Here is a 19,585-nt window from a genome sequence, read left to right on the forward strand (position 1 = left end):
TTTATAAAGATGAACAAGCAAGTAACAAGCAAGTGACTGGCTTCTAGATTTATCAACTAATAATTTCTTTATTAGTTAGTAAATTTAAACAAAACTCTAAACACAAAATCTAAAACCCCCTACTGACCAGGACATGACCCAGATAGATGTGTAGACTGTAGGCACTGCTGAAAGCAACTAGCAGTTGGATACATAGTTAAGACCTTATATCTGGAGTTTAAAGTGTTTCTTTACAGAGTAGAACTGCTGTGTGTAATGATTTTCATTTTGACTCATAAATCAAAATCTGGGATGTGCATATTGTGTTATTTGTCTGTGGTGGGGCTAAAACTAAGTGTTATTTTCATTAACAATAAAATAACAAATACATTTGGTTTGTTAACTAGATTATTTGCTCTATAAAAGGTCAGAAAATGAATCAGAGCCCGAAGTGATTTAAATTTAAATTTCTTATTTTACTGATTAAAGATATTCAGTTTATTGTTCAACAAAACCAGATTTCACATTTGTTAAAAGCTTGAACACGTGATACATATCTTTATATTGTATTATTCCATTCAGTGAAACTATGGCTTCTTAATTTAGGTTTGATTAGATGGTAAATCGTTCCAGTGTTTAGTCAACTTTATTACTTTTTACTGATAGAGTTTGAGTAAAACATGTTCTGATGGTGTGTTATATTTCTTTTTCTACTGTGATCTCTCCATCCCATTCCTTGGGAAGACGTTCTGGGATGGATTTGTATATAGAATCCATTTCGGCGAGACCAGTCTGTGAATCTGTGTCTGTCGGGAAAATAACGCTCTCTAGTCGAGCTAGTAATTTTGGTATGCACGCTGAGTAGATTACCCATCAGTAATCGCTCAGTACCCTTGAGAATACCCCTATTCTCACCTAAAACACCTAAAATAAAAGAACATTGAACAAAGCTCAAAAATCAATTACACTCTCAAATACTAGATGCTGTTGAAGTGGTTCGAAGTTTTTACTTAATTATTTTAATCTAATTGATTTCTGTTTTTTGTATCTATTTTAATATTCTAAGTGTAACATTTCTTTAAATGTTCTTATGCTCTGTATTTAATTGTGTAAAGCACTTTGAATTGCTTTATGTATGAATGGTGCTTAAATATAAATTTGCCATGCTTACTGTAAATTATGTTTCATTATGAGTATTGCATTTTTTTCAACTTGCCCTTGTATACGTATGTTTTTCTTGTTAAAATGTTTAACAGTTTAACTTTAAACGGTTGTGGATACTGAAAAGCTTGTATTATATTACAGGAACACCATCCAGAAGTCCTCCAGACTGAACACTGACTGAGCAGTCCTCCTCAGCTGTGCCTCTGAACTGTTCCCAGCTTGCTGACATGTCCTGCAGTCTGTAAACGTCTGTAGCCATGCCTCTAACGGTGGACCTCTCTGCAGAGTCAGATCAACAAGACAAGATGCAGAAGGTTCTTGTGCCTGGCTGAGACAGTACCTGAGGTCAGAGCTGGGACCGGAGGGAGGCAACAATTGGCTGAAATGGATATAAGAAAGAGTACCACCACAGGGGTTCTTTTCTGGACCCCTGCCCCAGTCCGCACCTCGACTCCCAGCTCTGTAATATCTGAGGATGAGTGGGATCATGAGGAAGAAGAACAGGGAACAGAGAGCGATGATGACTTTGCCAGCCAGATGGATGAGAACGGTATCATTGGACTGTCAGAGGCACTGGAGGATGTGGAGTTGGGGGAAACTTATGGTGACGCATATGCAAACAATAATCCAGACCTGGACCCTAGACCCCTCACACCAGAGGAGGAAGGCCCCACTGAGAATGAGAGGGAGCTGAGTGAGTCCCACACCGAGTCATCATCAGCAGAGGATGTCATGCTGTCACTATGTAAGTCTAGGATTATGTATTATTTAATTTATTAGGCCTAACCCACTGACCCAAGTATTTATTATCCAGCTTTAATGATCTTGCTCCTGTGCTGATGAGCTTAAAGGAACATACTGCCTGTTTTGCATGTTTCACCTCATAAACAAAAATACATTTTAGATTTTTTCCGACAGGTCCAGGAAAATAACCATTCTACCATTATTTTCTTAAATAATTGTTTGGACTATAACATTTCAGCAATATTGTAAAAATAGCCATCGGAATGTCCTAAAGGCTAAAGAGATTTCATAAAAACATGATCGTATTTCCCAACAACAAATGTGACGGTACACTATACATGGCAATAGTGGGATACTCCTGTCAAAAACGCTGCAGACTTGATATTCCCTGTGCTTGATAAAGCAACTTAAATTGCGCAATTGTGGGAACACAAAGGCCCCCTACCTCCAAACAGGGATTCGAAGCAGGAACCTTCTAGCTGTGGGGCAACATCGCTGACCCCTGAACCACCCTGCAGCCCTCTGCGTATATATTAATTTTAAAAAATCCAGAATCTATGAAAATGCGAATATTGCTCTTTCTTAAAGTTAAATGCTTGTTACAAGATGTTTTCTACTCCATTGAAAAGTCAGTTCACAGCGTAATATTTATATAGTTGCTCGGGCAAGACAGTCATATTTTTTCTTGCGCTGTGTTTAAGCTTATCCTCACACTTCCCCATCTCTCATGTCATTGGCAGGTCATAACTTGATGGGTAACCTAACAGACGAGCAGGGGGGAAGGTTCCTCCCTGAGAGGGACAAATACTTGGACATCACACAGGAGAGGAAAGATGGAGAGGAAGTGGAAAGGAAGAGTTACAGGAAGAAGAAGAAAAAGGGAATTGGAACTATGAATTGCTTGGTTGAGAGCCATCTTTCCAAAGGAGTGATTCTGAACACCAGCTCTACACCCTCATGTAGTGCTCACCTGCCGGCCATGGAAAACTCTGGAGTCTCACATCGTCACTGCCTAGTATCCGAGCCCACCTCATCGGTCACCCCCACCACTTTCCCCCACCTTCTCCACTTCACTGCTGAGGAAATTGCAGCTGCTCCAGGGATTGAAGCTGAAACTTTGCCAGACATGAGCTCCACAGAAAGTCTGACAGGATCACACTGTAGCGCCACTAGCCCCATGTCCAGTCCTCGTTATCCTAAGACAAAGCTAAAGGCTTCTCCTCAGCCAGCGACCTTGTTTACTGATAACAACATAGCAGATGATAACAGCAGAGTAACTAACAGGCCTTTAGAGGGATTGGTTAAGTCAGATAGACATCATAAACAGCCTGATCCCTCTCCAAGCAAGCCAAGGCAGCACTCTCCTGTAGCTACATGTTCAAGGACTCATCCAAACACAGTTAGGACAGACTATTTAAAATTCAAACATCAGACCACAAGTCCTGACAGAGAGCTGAGGACACCCAGGGCTATGAGTAATACCGCTGAAGTGGATAAATCCAGGTGAGCCACATAACAAATAACCATTTCTTTTTTATCACGCCTGAAATTTTCGCTCATACATCGTTTCTTGCTCCATGAATTTATTTTTTCATGAAAAGGACTAACTATTATTTTTGTCATGTTTATAGCAAAGGACCTCTGAGCTACCGTACACCTGACTTCTCCAAGGTGGAGCCCAGGGTCCGTTTCCCCAAAGGTGGTTACACGCCCCCTAAGAGCAGGCGCTCCCCCAAGAGCGAGTCCCTGTCACACAAGCCCCCTTTAGTGTTTAAATCCCCTGCTGACATTATTAAAGAAGTCTTACTGGACACCACTGATGGATCACCTGCTCCGTCAGACTCCTACAGACCACCAACCACCAGTGCCCCCACCTCCATTGTGCCTCAGGAGTTCAGATGCCAGCATCAGGCCGCCATACTGTACGAAACACTGCAGGTATGGTAGAGACTGACAGTACACAAATCTCTCCCAAAGATTGGATAAAGATTAAAACATGAGCATCATGTTTGTGCCTCAATAAAGTTTTTGTAAGGCTGGTCGGGGGCTGTGGCACAGTTAAGTGAAGAAGACAATAATTGATAGATAATTGAATGATAATTTCAAAATAAAATAGTCCTCATCGTTTTTTAACTCCAGTAGTTTGTCCTCTTGTACTGGTGTGAGAAATTAAGGTTCGGCAATAAAAGGATCGTTTATCCATTCATTCCCAATCCTTGGGTCCTTTCCTGGAGGGAAATATCTCTCAAACTCCACCAACAGTGCACGCCTTATGAGAGCCATCAGAGCCTCGATGTATGTTTGGAACATGTCACAGACACCTAGTGAGTTCTCACGGCCCAGCAATAAACGACCCAAGACCCGGTACCAGTCCGTGGCCCAGGGGTTGGGAACCCCTGCAGAGGGGGCGTAACACAGGTCTAATAGCTTAGAGTCAGCAGAGGAACTAGATATGTGGCCAATTTCCTAATGTCTTGAATCTAATGTCTGCATCTGCCCACAATGGGCCATCGCATATAAATCGGATAAAAATATTTGCATATAGTATTATCAGCATCAGCAATCAGCCAAAAGGAGTTAGAAAATATCTGCATATTTCAATACTGGCAAAAGTTCAATTCTGTCCTAAGTGAACAAAAAATGTCCTAAAATGTCCTATATGGAATATTTCTAAAATAGATTTGCTATCACTTTCCAAGTTTTCAATTCAGCCATCATATCCAGCTCAATGTGTCAAACTCATCTTGCAACCACTGAACCCAGCAGGGATTTAACTTCAGATTTAGTTTTATAGAGTTTTCTGAAGAGATTAGTACAGTGCAGTGCACCAGAACCATTAATATCCTCTCTGTTGAAGTCTTGGATGATGTAATGATTTCCCCCAGGTTTTCATCCAGTATTCCAGTATTACATTTATTATGCTTTATTCTTCATCAGTCTCCTGTGCTAAGGCAATTACAAAGCTTGGACTCCAGATTTGACTAAAAGGGGGAAGTTGAGGATGTTCTGCAGATCTTTGACCTTTAGACAACACAGTAATTTTTGAGTTAGTCTGTAATACAGAAATAATGTAGGTATTAGTCTTTATTTCTAAAAGTACTGTCCACCACCACTGGTCTATACTTTGTTTGCATCACCTTTATAATTAAGTTTGGCCTCTTCACTTCTCCAATGATGATAATAGAGAGTCTGTACACTTAGTTACTGATGATGCTGATGTTATCTGTTTGACACCAATCTAATTATAACATCTGTGACAGTGAACCACTGTGTTTTAGAGCTGGCCATCATTGGTACTATATGCACAAAAGGCTCTGTCCCCAAACTGTTGAAAGGACACTGCTGTCTGAGATATCATTGCGGGCTGTAGCAGATTCAAGTGTTTGACTTTATTGAAACTAAAGGGCCGACATGATAAAAACAGCCTCAGGGTATGCACATATTTTTGATCCACAGTGTTAATCTGTGAGAGACTTGTGACCTAACAGACATAACAGTCCATTCTCTCTTCCCTCTCATTCCATGGCTTTTTCCCCTTTCCTCTCTTCCATTACTTTTTCATTCTTCCCTTTTTTTCTCCCCTCACATACTTTTTTTCTCCTCTTTCCTTCCTCATAATTTCTTATTTTCTCTCGCTGCAGAAAGACTACGACAGACTGCTGACTAAGAACGCCGAGGCGGAGAACACCATTGATCGCCTGCGTCTGGAAGCCAAGGTAGTTAATCTATGAATCAGGCTGTAATTTATCACTATTTGATGGTGTGCAGTGGTGCAGGGTTTTAGAAAACAGCGCATATGCTGTCAAGATAAATATTTGCTCTTAGCCTAAAGTCACTATAACACTTTAGTGTAATGGAAAAGCTTCAAAATGATGGACAGCTTATTTTTCTCATCATCTGAAATATCCAATTCATTTTTAGAAACATTAATGGTATGTATGGAAGTTTAACAGTATCACTTTGCTCATCTCTATAATGATGTGGAAATGAATCAGCTGAGCTCCGCCTACCTTCTCTGGCAGACCAATCACTGCTGGGTGATGAACGTGTCACTTACTGGGCGCTGCTTGTTTTGTTTTTTTCGTGCCACAGACATCCAGTCCATAATAATACTATATACTGCAAATGCAAATGCTTTTATCAGTGGGCCATATGCTAAATCACCATTGTGTTACCTCATTCAGCGATAAATAGTGACTTAACAGATATTTATTTACATGAAAATCTTTGACATTATTACGTTAAGTAGCTAAAAAAAACAGTTGACTTTAAAAAGTCAAGTCTTCTAGTGACCAAACTCGTGCAGCCCGTTAACAGTTACCCCTTTGTGTGTTTTTTCTGCATGTAGGAACATTCAGCCACAATCATTTGTTGTTTTCTTTTGCTGTGGGCTTGTAGCTCAAACTTTATCCATGGATTGAACAAACACATGATTACTGTTTATTTTCCCTCAGGTGTTTTTTGCCAATGTAATATGACAGGCATTTCACAAACAATATCCTGTTCCTTTTCTTTACAGTGTCAACGTGCCTTTACCAAGAATAGGAAATAAAAATCAGCAATATAATTGTTTTTTAAAAGGCAAGATGACATTTGAAGTACAACAATGATTTATTTGTATACATAAAAATGAAATCTGTACAATAGAAACCAAAAAAGAAATTAAAATGTACTTTTAATAGTACAAAGAAGAATTTGAAAAATAATCTGAAAGCCTTGGATTCTTATTTCTCTGTTCAAATGGATCTTCTAATAATGATAAAAATAATGTTGTCTTTATTCCTCAAATGTATTTCCACATGGCAGACCTGTGGAGGTCTAACAGCCCAGACATTGTTATCACATCAAAGACAGAGCTGTGTGACAAAAAGAATGATGAAAGAATTATAGAATCATGAAAACAGGAGGAGTGCTGAAGTGTTGTGATGAAGCTCCATTTTTATTTATTATAGGCCCCATTTTCTGTTGGAGTCTCAGTCCCAATCAGCACCAATTAAAATCAGCTTACAGAGCTCCCCTCCTCTCCTTCATCTACTTCAGCACAGCACTGAACCACCATCTGTCTCCCCCTCCCTCTGCACCTACCACATCACAGAGGCGGGGTGGGAGGAGAGGCTGACACTGACATGTAATGTCTGATTATTTTCCACTACAGCAGGGAATGTTGTTTGAGACTGGAAAGGCATCATCTTCTTAGACTTGAATCAAGCTATGCCAAATGTTCTCATGACAAGGCCAAGTCAGAACAATAAATGCACATCTGAAATATTCTTGCTCTTTTGGATTAAAAATGTCATGAATCGATATTTATTTCTCTCTTATCAGAAATTCACCCTCCAGATTTGATCTCCAGTCCAGTCCTTCTAGTAGCTCAATGTGCATCAATATTTGTCTGAAATGTGATGGGTTCTGTTCTCATGTATGTTCTTATTTAAGTTCATTCTATCTTTCAGACCCATTTCTCACTGTTTTGACTCTTTACTGTAAAATTAATGTGAAACAACCTGAAATGAATAGAAAAACAAAAGCAACCTACAGTGGGTGAATCACTGGATGAAATACAGCTCATGAGCTTTATGTGTGTTACACCTTTTGTGTGTGTGTGTGTGTGTGTGTGTGTGTGTGTGTGTGTGTGTGTGTGTGTGTGTGTGTGTGTGTGCGTGCGTGCGTGCGTGCGTGCGTGCGTGCGTGTGAGAGTAGTTAAGGGGCTGTAGAGGTCAGTTTAAGGTCATTATGATTTACTGCTTAGAGAGCCCTTCAGGGAGGGGCTGCCTTTCTTGCACATTATCATTAATTCTACAGTACATGTGTGTTCACAGGGAGGGGGGGCACCTAGCGTATATGTTTAACCCCTCCATGACACATTTCAATTCAAAGTTTGACATTTTTGGTGTTTTGCTGCTGTATAAAAACAAAAGAGCCCAGAAAGTGGAAGCATACCACTTTAGGACACTAGATGTAGATAGTGACTTTGTGTCTTTGTTACAAATCCATTTTTATTACACATAAACACCCAGTCCATCATAATACTATAAACTGCAAATGCAAAGTCTTTCATCAGTGGGCCAGAGGCTCAATCACCATTGAGTTACCTCATTCAGCGATAGATAGAGACTAAACAGACATTTATTTATATGATTTCTCATTTCTCATTTCAGAATTATCCAGTGATCCAAATATGCTGAAGTCTTGAAACGTGACAGTCACCTAAATTAGCATTCTTGTAGACAGAAAACAAGTTTATATATAACCAAACTTGAAAATTCATTATACTGTAAGCAGGTGAGCAAATGAAAACAACAAATATCATGATACTGTTTTTTCATGCATGTTCTTATTTTTCATCTCTCCACCAGGTGAACCTGTACTCTGACCCTCCAAAGCCCGGCCACTTGGTGCAGTCAGGACTGAACCAGGGGTCCTCAAAGGTCATGATGCTGGATTTTCCTCAGGCTCAAAGAGCAGAGATCAACTCAAGTCTTCATCCAAACAGACACAGCCCTCATCAGAGTATGTTGATCCTGCTCAAGTTTTACCACTTTCCTTTCTGATTCATGATTTCATACTTGATATGAATCAATGATCAAATCCGCTTTCCCTCAGCCATCTGAGTCTCACTGCTCTCCTGATTTATTGTGACACCGTGCACATGCAAACAAATCTACTGGCTTTCATCTGTTATTCAGCTGCTGCTAACATAGTGTTATTATCATGTCAGAATACGTGCATCATATCATAATTCTTCTTTCCTCTGCACTGCAGAAAGTTCACCTGCATCTTCCACAAGAAGCCCGGGCCCTCAAGTGGGGCAGCAGCTGGCAAAGATTCTCTACAGTCAGGCCGACCAATTTCTCCAGCAGGTAAATGACACATTAAAACTATTATATTATAAATATTGACCAGAACCAGTTGAGATTTGCCAGAAAATGTGATGCAGGAAAGTAATCAGAGATAACAGTGTTGCTGTTCTTTATTCAGCTGCAGACATTTGATGATCTCCTAAATAGCAGAAAACTCAAACTTTGTGAACTGAAGAAGGTAAGAACAAAGCTCTGGGTTTAGGTCTATAAGAAGAACTGCAAACATAAACTAACCTATATTTAAACTAACAAACTTGTGCTCTCCTTCAGGGTGTGTCACAGCTTTCAGAGGGGCTGAACTCTTTAGAAAGGGGCTACTTGTTAGCCAGGGATGAGCACAAACTCCTGCAGCAGCAAGGAGCAGACATCGGCCACTTTGACCCTGAACGGTGAGAGTGACATCAGAGACACAAGTAGGCCACAGATTCTGTTTTACGTTCTGTACCTTTGTACACTCAGTTGTTCCTGCTGTTTTTATCATTCCTGTCAGGGAGCTGGAGGGGCTGATATTTCAGTGTGTACTGTGTATGGATGAGCTGAAGGAGCAGGTGGAACAGATGCGACAGGAGCAGCCCACCTGTGAGGCTCCGCCTTCTCCACGGCGTCATCTCACCCCTTTATCTGTCCCCTCTGAGGGGGGAGAAACTCACCCACAGGTACCACTAAACAGCTGTGTGTGTATTAATGCATTCTGTATTTCAACTGTAGTGTGAAACTGTCAGCATGTCGCTTTATTAATGCCACAAAGACAAGTGTTGTGCAGATACGGCCATGATGACAATGAGATACATGTTTTTTTCCTCATGTAAATCACGTATGATATAAAAGATGTTACACTTCTTTGTACTGACAGGACATTAGGGATGCACGATATTATTGGCACCTTATCGATATCTGCAGATAATGGCTTGTCGGCACGAGTGTGTGCGCACTGCCTGCGCAAAGTTACCAAAAAATTACAAATAAAGACTGAAAAGTCACAGTAACTCGAGCCAATGAATGGAAGTTAAACAACTTTCGCAGCTCTTAACTGGCTAACAGTTAGCTCACATTCTTGTAGTACCGACTTAACAACCTCAAACACGCCGGAAGTACATTTGCAGCCAAAGCCGACGCTAACAGAGAGTAACATAAACATCAGTGCAAAACTGAACTTACATGTTCATGGACGCACACGATAAAAAGAGTCTGTCGGCGATCACTGATTTCTCCGTAGTAGGTGCAGTAAACAAGTCCGGGCATGTGTTTCGGGGGGATGCTGCATTCAGGTGCGCTCAGAAACGTGAGTGATCAGACATGTGACCTTTTGTACAAGGCCACTTCTGTCACATGTAATGAAGGGTGCAAGATGTCTGCTTTATGGCAGTTTTTGGCTACTACAATAAGAGTAGGCATGATCTCAATTCCACTACAGGGGAGACTTGATGTTCTCTACAATTAGGTGTAAAAAAACGTGTGCCTAATATATCGGTATTAAAATCTGCAAAAAGGGTTGAAAAATATCGGCATATCGGATATCAGCAAAAAATCCAATATCGTGCATCCCTACAGGACATAACTGCTGCTTTGTCATATTTATGAAATAAGCAAACTTCTTCTTCTTCCAGAGTCCACCTGAGCCTTCACTGGTTGATCCAGGAGAGGTAGTGCCAGTTGAAGTGTGCTCAGCCAGTGGAGAAAGTGATGAAGAAACTCTGAATTCTCTCTACCTCAAACCTGTGGACGGCAAACAGAAATGTGTTGAACAAGGCTTTTCCAAACTCATGGATCAGTGAGTGCTGATGTTTGTGTTTTAAATTGTTCATCTGACTGTCGATGTCTTTGCTGTGTGATACTCTGACCCATAAAGCTCAATCTGCAGCTTGTTCATTTTTCACCCTTGATATTCTGCCTCCTTGTGATCAGCTACCAAAGCTTTGAGGAGCTTCCCAAATCATTAGACCAAAGGCAGAAAGATGGAGCTCCCCTGTCTGCTGCTGTGAGAACTGACATGCAGCCTGGGAGCGAGGAGAAAGTAAGACTGAATCGAGGGACGGGAAACCTGGAAGTCCAGCAAAGACCTCTGCAGAGGTAAGTCTTCATAGAAGCAGCGAAATGAGCTGCAACTTTAGTATGTTTAGTTAGTTATGCTTTTTATTTACTGGGCAGTCCTGAGGCGACAGTGTGTCTGAAAATGAGTGCTTCCCTGTCTAAATATAATTATTGAATAGTAAAATATTGCTGCTAAATATATATATATATATAGCTCATTTTTGTGGCTCTGGTGGACTAGTAAATTCTCTGCACTTCTCTCTGACAGGTTATCAGACCATCAGGACTCACATCCTGCTCACACAAGGAAACAGCAGACCAGCAGGTCCAGTCCTCCTTCAGGCAGGGCCTCCATCCAGTCCACCACACTCCCTGTTCCTCCTCCCAGTAGCAGAAGAAGTATAGAGATGGGAAAGTCCCAGAGCAGCAGTCTGAGCAGTCTGGGAGAGATCACTGCATCTGAGAGGAGGAACTCTAAACTCAAACCTGGGATAAACAGAGTGCTTTCTCAGGTCAGTTTATAATGTTAAATAACAGTCTGTCATCAATTCTACATCATCTTCATTCACAAATTAAATTTACTTACATGCATGTATTTAAAATGTTTATTTTATTTCCCTCTACATTAAAGGTGTGGCTACCTCTCATTAATACTAATACCTTGATGTACTAAATGTGTGTAACAAACCATACTCATGCATCTACATATCATCCCTACAATATAAGCCGAAGAATTGGACGGATGGAATATGAACCAAAATCTCTGAGGAGTGTTTCCAGCACATTCATTAATCTATGCTGTTTTGCACAGATTGTGGCAGTTCTCTGCAAAGGCGGTCAATAGGAAAGCTAATTTAGTGGTCATAGGAGTGTCTATAGAGCTTGATGATGATATGATGTGATTCATAATGTTTGATCTGTGTTGTGATGACCAGGATGGGATAATATCTCCGGAGATGGACAGTGGGTTTGTCGGTTCAGAGAGCAGCCGCCTGACTCCTGCAGCAGCTCCCAGTCCTCTCCACCAGAGGGCATCAGAGACGTGAGGACGTTTTATACTGCTTTTGTCTCCACACAAATTTACTGCACCATAATTCACCTTATGTGCTGCCATCCCCCTTCCCTACATTTTTGACCCAGTCTTTGGTGTCTTCTGTCTTCCATGGTGCGACAGTGTTTCAGTGCCTCGCCAAGAGAACGCAGGGAATCCTCAGAGAGGCCAAGCCGCAGCACCATGTCCTGCTTCCTCGCCGACACACAGTTGTATGGATGTGGATCCCAGAGAGGTCTCTCGGCTTAGCACTGACCGGCCGAGGAGAAGCAGACGAGGGCAGAGAAGACGTATGTTCTCCTGCTCTCCTCGGCGCCGGATTTGCCAATCAGAGCAAAGCAGAGCTGACAGTTGGACCAGTCAGAGTGACAGCAGTGAGTCTCAAGTTGTTTGCTCATGTCTTTTGAAACACTACATTTTTTCATGTTTTAAATCAATCCATGGGCATGTTGTCCTGTTATTCTCTTACTCTGTTCTGTCTCTTATTCATTAATGCTTTCTTTCACTGTCCCCCTCTGTCCCTACAGCTGTGTCTGAGGATGGACAGAATGACCGTTACACAGAATCTGTGAACTCCATCCACAGCTCCAGCTCCAGCTCCTCCCCCGCTGCACGCTATGACTATGGCAATTCTCTCAGAGCACTGAGCTCCACTCAGCTGGCAAATCGCAAGTGAGTGTGTTTAGCAGCAGCTGTGATAAATGTGCAAAAAAGGCCAAGTTTATGTGTTCATTTTCATATACAGATACAGATAAAGGCCACATATACTGATGTACCTTAGTGTTTCCATTATCACATTCTTTTATGTATTTTATTACAGAAACGGCTGCTCATAAATGTGGTTGCATATTAGAGGTATTGTTTGCTGCATGGTGTGGTGTTGCATTTTGCAGTGTGTGTGTGTGTGTGTGTGTGTGTGTGTGTGCTTATGTTTGGACACCTGCATAGATAATTTAAAATTCACCTGGAAATTTGATCAGTTGAATATTTTCGCAGCGGCTACGCACTTGGCTATGGTTCAGCTTTGGATAGGTGTGGTTATGAAAAACTGACAAACACTGTATGTACTGAATGACCTACAACTGGGTTGTTTAATGTGATTTTAAACCTCTTTTGTTTTGCTTTTGTGTGTTTTTTTAGTGCTGCCCTCCAGACTCTGCAGGCCGAGGTGAGCGGACTGAAGGAGAGACTAGAAAGCTGTTTGAGAAACCAGAAGCCTCTGAGCTCTGTGAGAGCTGCTCCATCACCTCACATCAACATCTCTACTTCTCGTATCAGGTTGGTTTTTGTCTTCCAGGTGTAACCACACAGTCCTGGGGTCTCACAGCTTTGTCTGCAGAGTGAAGCATTTATGCACATTATATATGCTGTATACTGAACCAGTTGTCTGCTTTGCATATCTGCTTTAGGTCTGGGGAGCGATGGGATGATGTAAGCAGGGGAAGAAGGGACAGACAGGCAGCTGATGAGGTCGAGGAGTCAACAATGAGGCGAACAGTCAGGAGGAGCCCGACCTCTGCACACAGAGCAAAACCACAACCTGACGTCTGTAAGTGGATCTGAAGCTACACCTGCCCCTTAACTCAGGACTTTACTTCAAGATGTTGTAATCAAAATTGTACAAATACCATAATGTGCATGTCCTTTAGCAAAGATGAATAAATAACAGCATCTGAACATGCATACATGAGCCCTAATTGATAATGCATGATATATTGTTATGTCACAGGATATAACACATAAGAATACAACTACATGTTTGTGTACAGTGATGAAAATGCATACAAAAATGATAATTTGACTTGTACTTTAATAAGACCAAAATGCAACCACGTTCATCCTAATAAAGCTTGTGATTTTAGTCATACAGCTTATCCTTTAATGCATGCAATGTTTTGGTTTTCAGTGTCAGATTCAGAACCGTCTACACCTCAACCTCCGCCTCTGGTGTCCAGATCTACACAAACATCAGCTGCAGCACCAGAGAGCCGCTGTTCACACACAGATACTGTCCGCAGCAGGGCCAACACAAGTGAGAACATACATCACTCCACTGCAGACATTTTTATTTATAAAGTTTCTCCCAGTTCACAGAAATCAAGTTCACTTTTTAAAGCAACATCCGACTCTTTATCTGACAAATGCAGACACCCTCCAGTGAGTGAACAATCTGGAGTTTAGAGTTTTGGATCAACGGGACAGCCCAGTGCCCTGATACAGTTCTGAATAGCAATACATGAGTAAGACACCAAATCAATTCATCAAAAGAAAGCAGATTACGACAAAAAATTGCAGAATTAATTAAATGTCATCTTAAGGCCAAGTTTTCCCTTTCGTTATTGCCTGAAAGAACAGGTAGCTACAGCTGTTTAGATTACCTGAATGTATTTCTAGAAGCCAATCTGCCAGAACAGATTGTGCCTAAGCAGCTGATGAGTGTATCTGCGTGTGTTGCAGGGCAGCACCCTGGTGTGTCTCAAACAGCAGATGAACCTGACAGCAGAAGTCGTAAAGCTCCTCTTTGTCTGCAGTGTTTGTCACGTCGCCAGGGGAAACCTGAAAGTAAGCAGACTCCTTTCATCCTTTCTTTTGTCTTTCCTTTTTCAAGCTTCTTCTTACTTGACCTTTTTGCTTTTAAGACAAAGAGCTTAAAACGAAAATTGTGTAAATCCCCTCTTGCTTTGCATCTATTTGTTGCCAGCGTTGCAGTTCTTTTTTCTTTAATTCTCCTGCTTGCGTTTTTTTGCAGTCAAACCAGTTGCTGGCAGCAGAGAGCCGCCCCACTCCTCTCACTGTCCTCACTGTCTTCTCTGGGGATGCCCTGAATCAAACAGAACTACTGAGCCAGGTTAGAGAGCATGTATTCAAAGCTGTGATGTTGCTCAGACACTCTAGCTCTAGTTTTAAATAGAGGTGTGAACTGTTAACGCTGTACTCCAGGCTTTTGCCCTCTGTAAGAATTAGGTTGTAATTTGAGCCTTTTTTTTGTTCAGCATCAGCAGCACTATGATCTGTACAGTCACTGTGCTCAGCATATAAATCAGTTCAGTCTTCACTAAATGAAATGAGTTTAATTATCTGGAGTGTTAATGGAGCTCCTGACCTGCTCTGTGATTCACAGACTGTCGCAGAGTTTCAGACTCCCCCAAACACACAAGCTGCCAACCAGCCCAGTTCCCTCCTGACAGCGTGAGGAGCAAATACTTTACAGCTGCAGCTCCACCTGCACCGCTGCACTGCATGCCAGTATGTCCACAACCTCTCCTGTGAGTACCATGCCCTTGCACCACAGTTTTTTGTTTCACAAGGGTTTCGAGAGCTGTGGAATATTAAATGATTTATCTTTGTTCAATCCATGCTTACCCTTAAGTGTGCAAAAACTACAAGTAATGAACTGATTGGTTTCCTTCATTGTATTGGCCTTGAGAAACAATTTATCATCGGTTATGTTTACTTGCAGTTTTTTGTATATTTGTACTAACAGGAAATGTGAGTTTGGCAGACGTAAGGAAAACTGGCTTTAAATTTATTTTTAGCATTATTCTTTTGTCATAAACCTTCCCCTCGTGTTTCAGGTTTTACCCCCTGCCCCTCTACGAGTCTCCCAATGACAGCAGTGGCACATCCTCAGGGGTCAGAGGTCATAGGGAGGCGAAGGTGAGGACAAGGCGCTCGCCGTCCCCTGACAGGCAGCTCTCTGTGGACACATCTCTGAGCAGAGCCATCCGAGCAGCTCGACACATGAAACACACCTCTGGACACATGGCTCGCTCGCTGGCTACTGGACTGCACTACCAGGAGCTGCTCACTCAGTCCTGCAGCCACTAGACTGAAGCCTCTAAGGCAGCTGAAACTGAGCAACGGTATGCTTGAACCAGAATCAGCTCGGACCATCCATCAGCAGGAGCAGAGGGACAGCAGGAACAAGTCATTAAACATCTCGAATCCTTCTCTGCTTTGAAAACTTTCTTTAGTTTCTATATTTGGAAAACAACTGTTGTTGAAGCTTCTTTTGCTGCCTTTTTAAAAACATAATTTTATAATTAAAACACAACATTTCAGTCTCAGGTAGCCAAACATGAATTTGTCTCATAGCAGGGAACATTTTATTTCAAGAGACGTGCTGGCACACATTGAAATGACTTTCTAAAATAATGTAGATCCGTATATAATTGTATTTTTGATCATATTGATTTTCAAACTGATGACATGGTTGGGCACGAGACCTTACACCTGTCTTGAAGTGGCAGTGGTAATGAGTTAAAACTCAGTTATTTTGAGCTATTTATTGATCACAACTCTGTTTATCGATCATACGATTGTGTTTCAATTTTTTTATCTACTCTAGTGTGTAGATATGTAAAAACAAGTGTTATTATAGCTGCTCTATAAACCTTTTTCCTTGTTAAATGAAATGCACAGATCAAACAAGACACCAACATGGATTTTTTAAACAGTGAAGTCATTGTTCGTCTCTATTAAATATAACAGATCATGTGGCTGTCAATGACTTGGGATGCTGGATATCCTCAAAACAGTCTGTGTCTATGTTGTTTATTTCTTGCTTCACATTTCAAATTGTGGATTTTTGGAATATGTTTTTTTGTAGAGTATTATAAGCTTGTAAGTGTGACGTACGTATGAGCCAGAAAATAAAGTCTACTGTAACTGACCGGCTTTATGTGGAATAAGGCATCCGGGTATCTGTGGATCACTCTTTATATAGAGGTGGAACTTCAATAACAAATAGAAAAATAACATTATTTTTACAGTTAAAATTGTGCATCACATTAGGTTTAAAGATGCCATAGGACTGTGTGGGTTACTGTAAGTGAATTCTGCTTTTGATAACTTCTAATCCTTTTTACTTTTCTACGTTATTTCTTAAATTGTGGGTCTTTTTTAATATGTTGCGGGGAATCTTTTCAGTTGTCCCTAAGCAGTCAAATAAAGTTGAAATGATCATTTGGCCTGACTGTACATTTGATTTATTTTATTTTTTTTACGACTGAACTACCGATGAAATTAAATTATTCAAAAATAAGAGTTGAGTCTTTCTGTAATGGAAGCCAATTTATTAGACAGCCTTAGTACATATTAGGTACACATGGAAGTATTGTTTGTGCTTCAACACTTGCAAACATACAATCCCAATAAGTTAAACAGTTTTAGGACAGACTAATGTATTATTATTTTTTCTCTGATAAATAATTTCGATTTTTGAATAAATCAATTGATTTGACAGAGATAACCCTATACAACAGCAAATAATAATAGAAAAAATAAACACAAAGTCAAGCGTTTGCATCACAGAAAACGCATTATAGTGCAATATACAACTTGTTTGGCCAGGGATGAGGGGAGGAAGGAGGAAAAAAAGTGAAAAGGGTCAGTGTAAATTCTTTTTTTGCAAAGCCATTCACCATTGGAGGGTTTTACATTGCACCAGAGGAGTACAGACAAAGAAAATATAGATATAAGTTCTTTTTCCCAGTTGACAACTAACAGCTAGAGCTAAACATCACAAACACAGAGGCTTCACATTAGCATTTTTAAAAGGAAAAGTGTCACTACTTCACAGTTAGAAATATCACCAGTCAACAGTGAGACGCTAAAACAGCAACATATGGCATATACACAACACTACTCAGTGCATGGCCCAATTAAACATCATTACTAACCAAAGATAAGACTTATTCTGACACAATACTGAAATACAACTGGCCCTGTAAGATTCATAAATATCTGCAAGCAACGGCCTTTTTGACATTAAAACGTGAAGTTTGTCTGGAGAAAGGAAAATGTTGTGGTAAGTAAATACTTTACAGTCTTGACAGCCGGAGGAGGGATGATTCTGGCTTTTTACAGAGCATTTTCTATGTCCTTCACACCTGCTTACCAAGTGTTTTAAACAAATACTAAACTGAAAGTGTTTGTTTTGAGTATCAACACTTTGGTAGCAAATGTATATTGCACTACATTGCCTAAGCCTAGTAACAGCCACGCCCTTCTCTTGCAGTATGCAGATTTACCCCTCTTGCTACTTAATACCCTTGCAAGCTAGCTCAAGTCCCGTAGAAAATGATCAGAGGTGAACTTTCATTTGCTTCATGCCTTTAGTGGCTCTTAATCATAAATGGATAGTTGCAGACTCAGTTGCAGATGTTAGCTGGGAAACACCTCTAAAAACTGTTTGGAAACATCCATAGACACGTCTACCAAACATGTTGCATAGTCCTTGTCTTGTCTGTCTCTTACTATATGCCCAAAATGTTCCAAACAGTTATATTTCCATCAACATGTGACTGAAGACACAGCTGTAGATTGTTGCTAGTGTCGCTAGCCATTAGCAGGGTTTTTTTAGTGCAAGAACCCCATTGTTCGGGGGCAACACAATGGCTGCCGTTGCTTCCAGTTACCATAGAGAAGCTCCAACTACCTAAAAAGATATGAAAGCATGTTTTTATATGCTTTGATACTCAGAACAAATGTTTTCATTGAAGTACTCAAGCTCACACTAGGATAAAGCTAAATGCTAACTCTGCGGCTCCCAGAACATCCACACTGGATACAAACACATTGACAGTCCACACAAGTCCAAGCATGCTACTGAATACAAACATCTCAAATGGGCAGGGAGAGGGGGGGACTCCTCTCTGATGAATATATCTATATATTGCATGTTGGCTGATATGATGTATTTTACAATATCAACCTCTCAAAGCTGCACATCCCTCCTCCACCGGCTTCCATTAAAACTCACAGCAAGGAGGAAACCCAAAGGAACAAACAAGAGATATGTCTACCTTTACACATTCTAGCAGGTTTTATAGCATACAATATTACATTTTGGTACTTTCAGTTTTAAATGGCCTTCTGTTCTGTTTATTTAAACCTATTTAGATAAGTTCATTTAGTTGCATCCATTGTAAAACATGAGAATACTTGCAACAGTTTTATTCTTTGATACAACATATATTTTTTTATCATCTAAGATGTCTTTTTTTTTTCTTCTCAAGCAAGATGCATACACGTGAATGTAGGATTTCAGGGGATGGATACAGAGGTCAGATGGGGAGAAGGGGAGCAGGGTGAAGGAGAAGAGGAGAGAGATGTGATTGGAGGATTCTAGCTTGCCACTTCCTCGTCTGGTTTGTTCATGGCCTTGAGCTGCTCCAGCAGGGTGGTTGGGGTGAAGATGTTGGTCGATCCTAGAGACACACACATTCATAAAACGCACACACACGCACACAAACACAAACAGCATTAGATCAGCACCTTTGGAAAGAAACAGATGAAAAATGTGTTTTCAGCTCTTGCTATGATGCTTACTCATGAGGGCAGTGTGGCATAATGATGAGAGTGAGGATAGTGAGCGTGAGGAACCCAAGGTTATAAAACTTAAGCAATTATCTAACAGGTCAAAATGGATCACGTGTCAAGTATAAACAACTCATTCTAAAGCTGAGAGGTACCTACATACTTGTATTGTACTTAGGAACAAGTTTAAGTGTGTTTTTATATCCTGCACTTTATTTCTGAGAAATACTAAGACTACTATTTCTCTTAAATCTGCAGTTACTTCTTACTCACAAAATAGCTTCTCAGAGTGGTAAGGTAAAATTCTTGTGTCATCTATTCATTTCTTACAATAGATCTGAAATTATTTAACCTTGACTTGTCTGTTCGAACTGTTACGTATGTTAACTTAAAAGTCCAGAATCCTTTTGTCTACAGACATTAAGCCTGATACTGA

The 19,585-nt window shown here is 40.7% G+C and overlaps 2 protein-coding genes across 3 annotated transcripts in view; one reads left to right on the forward strand and one right to left on the reverse strand.

Moving 5' to 3' along the window:
• The first annotated feature begins 1,454 nt into the window (after nucleotides 1-1,454).
• akna (AT-hook transcription factor) lies at nucleotides 1,455-16,803 on the forward strand. The gene is made up of 22 exons (XM_069677360.1): nucleotides 1,455-1,888; nucleotides 2,628-3,390; nucleotides 3,519-3,825; nucleotides 5,529-5,603; nucleotides 8,244-8,397; nucleotides 8,650-8,747; nucleotides 8,866-8,925; nucleotides 9,018-9,136; nucleotides 9,238-9,403; nucleotides 10,355-10,518; nucleotides 10,653-10,817; nucleotides 11,047-11,290; nucleotides 11,714-11,820; nucleotides 11,953-12,203; nucleotides 12,357-12,501; nucleotides 12,970-13,107; nucleotides 13,239-13,378; nucleotides 13,736-13,861; nucleotides 14,287-14,391; nucleotides 14,579-14,677; nucleotides 14,951-15,095; nucleotides 15,405-16,803. Exons 1-22 carry the CDS (start codon nucleotides 1,528-1,530, stop codon nucleotides 15,655-15,657), a joined length of 4,185 nt encoding a protein of 1,394 aa, XP_069533461.1. The 5' UTR covers nucleotides 1,455-1,527; the 3' UTR covers nucleotides 15,658-16,803.
• An 80-nt stretch (nucleotides 16,804-16,883) lies between these two features.
• Nucleotides 16,884-19,585, reverse strand: part of stxbp1a (syntaxin binding protein 1a) — a 33,022-nt gene continuing 30,320 nt past the window's right edge. The window contains exon 18 of one of the 2 annotated variants that reach the window (XM_069677359.1): nucleotides 16,884-19,040. In XM_069677359.1, the coding sequence (XP_069533460.1) occupies nucleotides 18,958-19,040 (83 nt within the window). In that variant the 3' untranslated portion in view covers nucleotides 16,884-18,957. The remainder of the gene's footprint in view (nucleotides 19,041-19,585) is intronic. The other variant, XM_069677357.1, reaches the window with a different exon arrangement.

Source organism: Semicossyphus pulcher, unplaced genomic scaffold, assembly GCF_022749685.1.
Source record: "Semicossyphus pulcher isolate SPU_LCO1_2020_fin unplaced genomic scaffold, fSemPul1.0.p SCAF_28, whole genome shotgun sequence".
Lineage (NCBI taxonomy): Eukaryota > Metazoa > Chordata > Actinopteri > Labriformes > Labridae > Semicossyphus > Semicossyphus pulcher.

Coding starts and splice junctions, on each gene's coding strand:
- akna (XM_069677360.1), top strand. CDS start 1,528: ATGGATATAAGAAAGAGTACCACCACAGGGGTTCTTTTCTGGACCCCT. Junction 11,291..11,713: donor TAAACAGAGTGCTTTCTCAG/GTCAGTTTATAA, acceptor TGTGATGACCAG/GATGGGATAATATCTCCGGA. Junction 14,678..14,950: donor AAACAGAACTACTGAGCCAG/GTTAGAGAGCAT, acceptor TGTGATTCACAG/ACTGTCGCAGAGTTTCAGAC.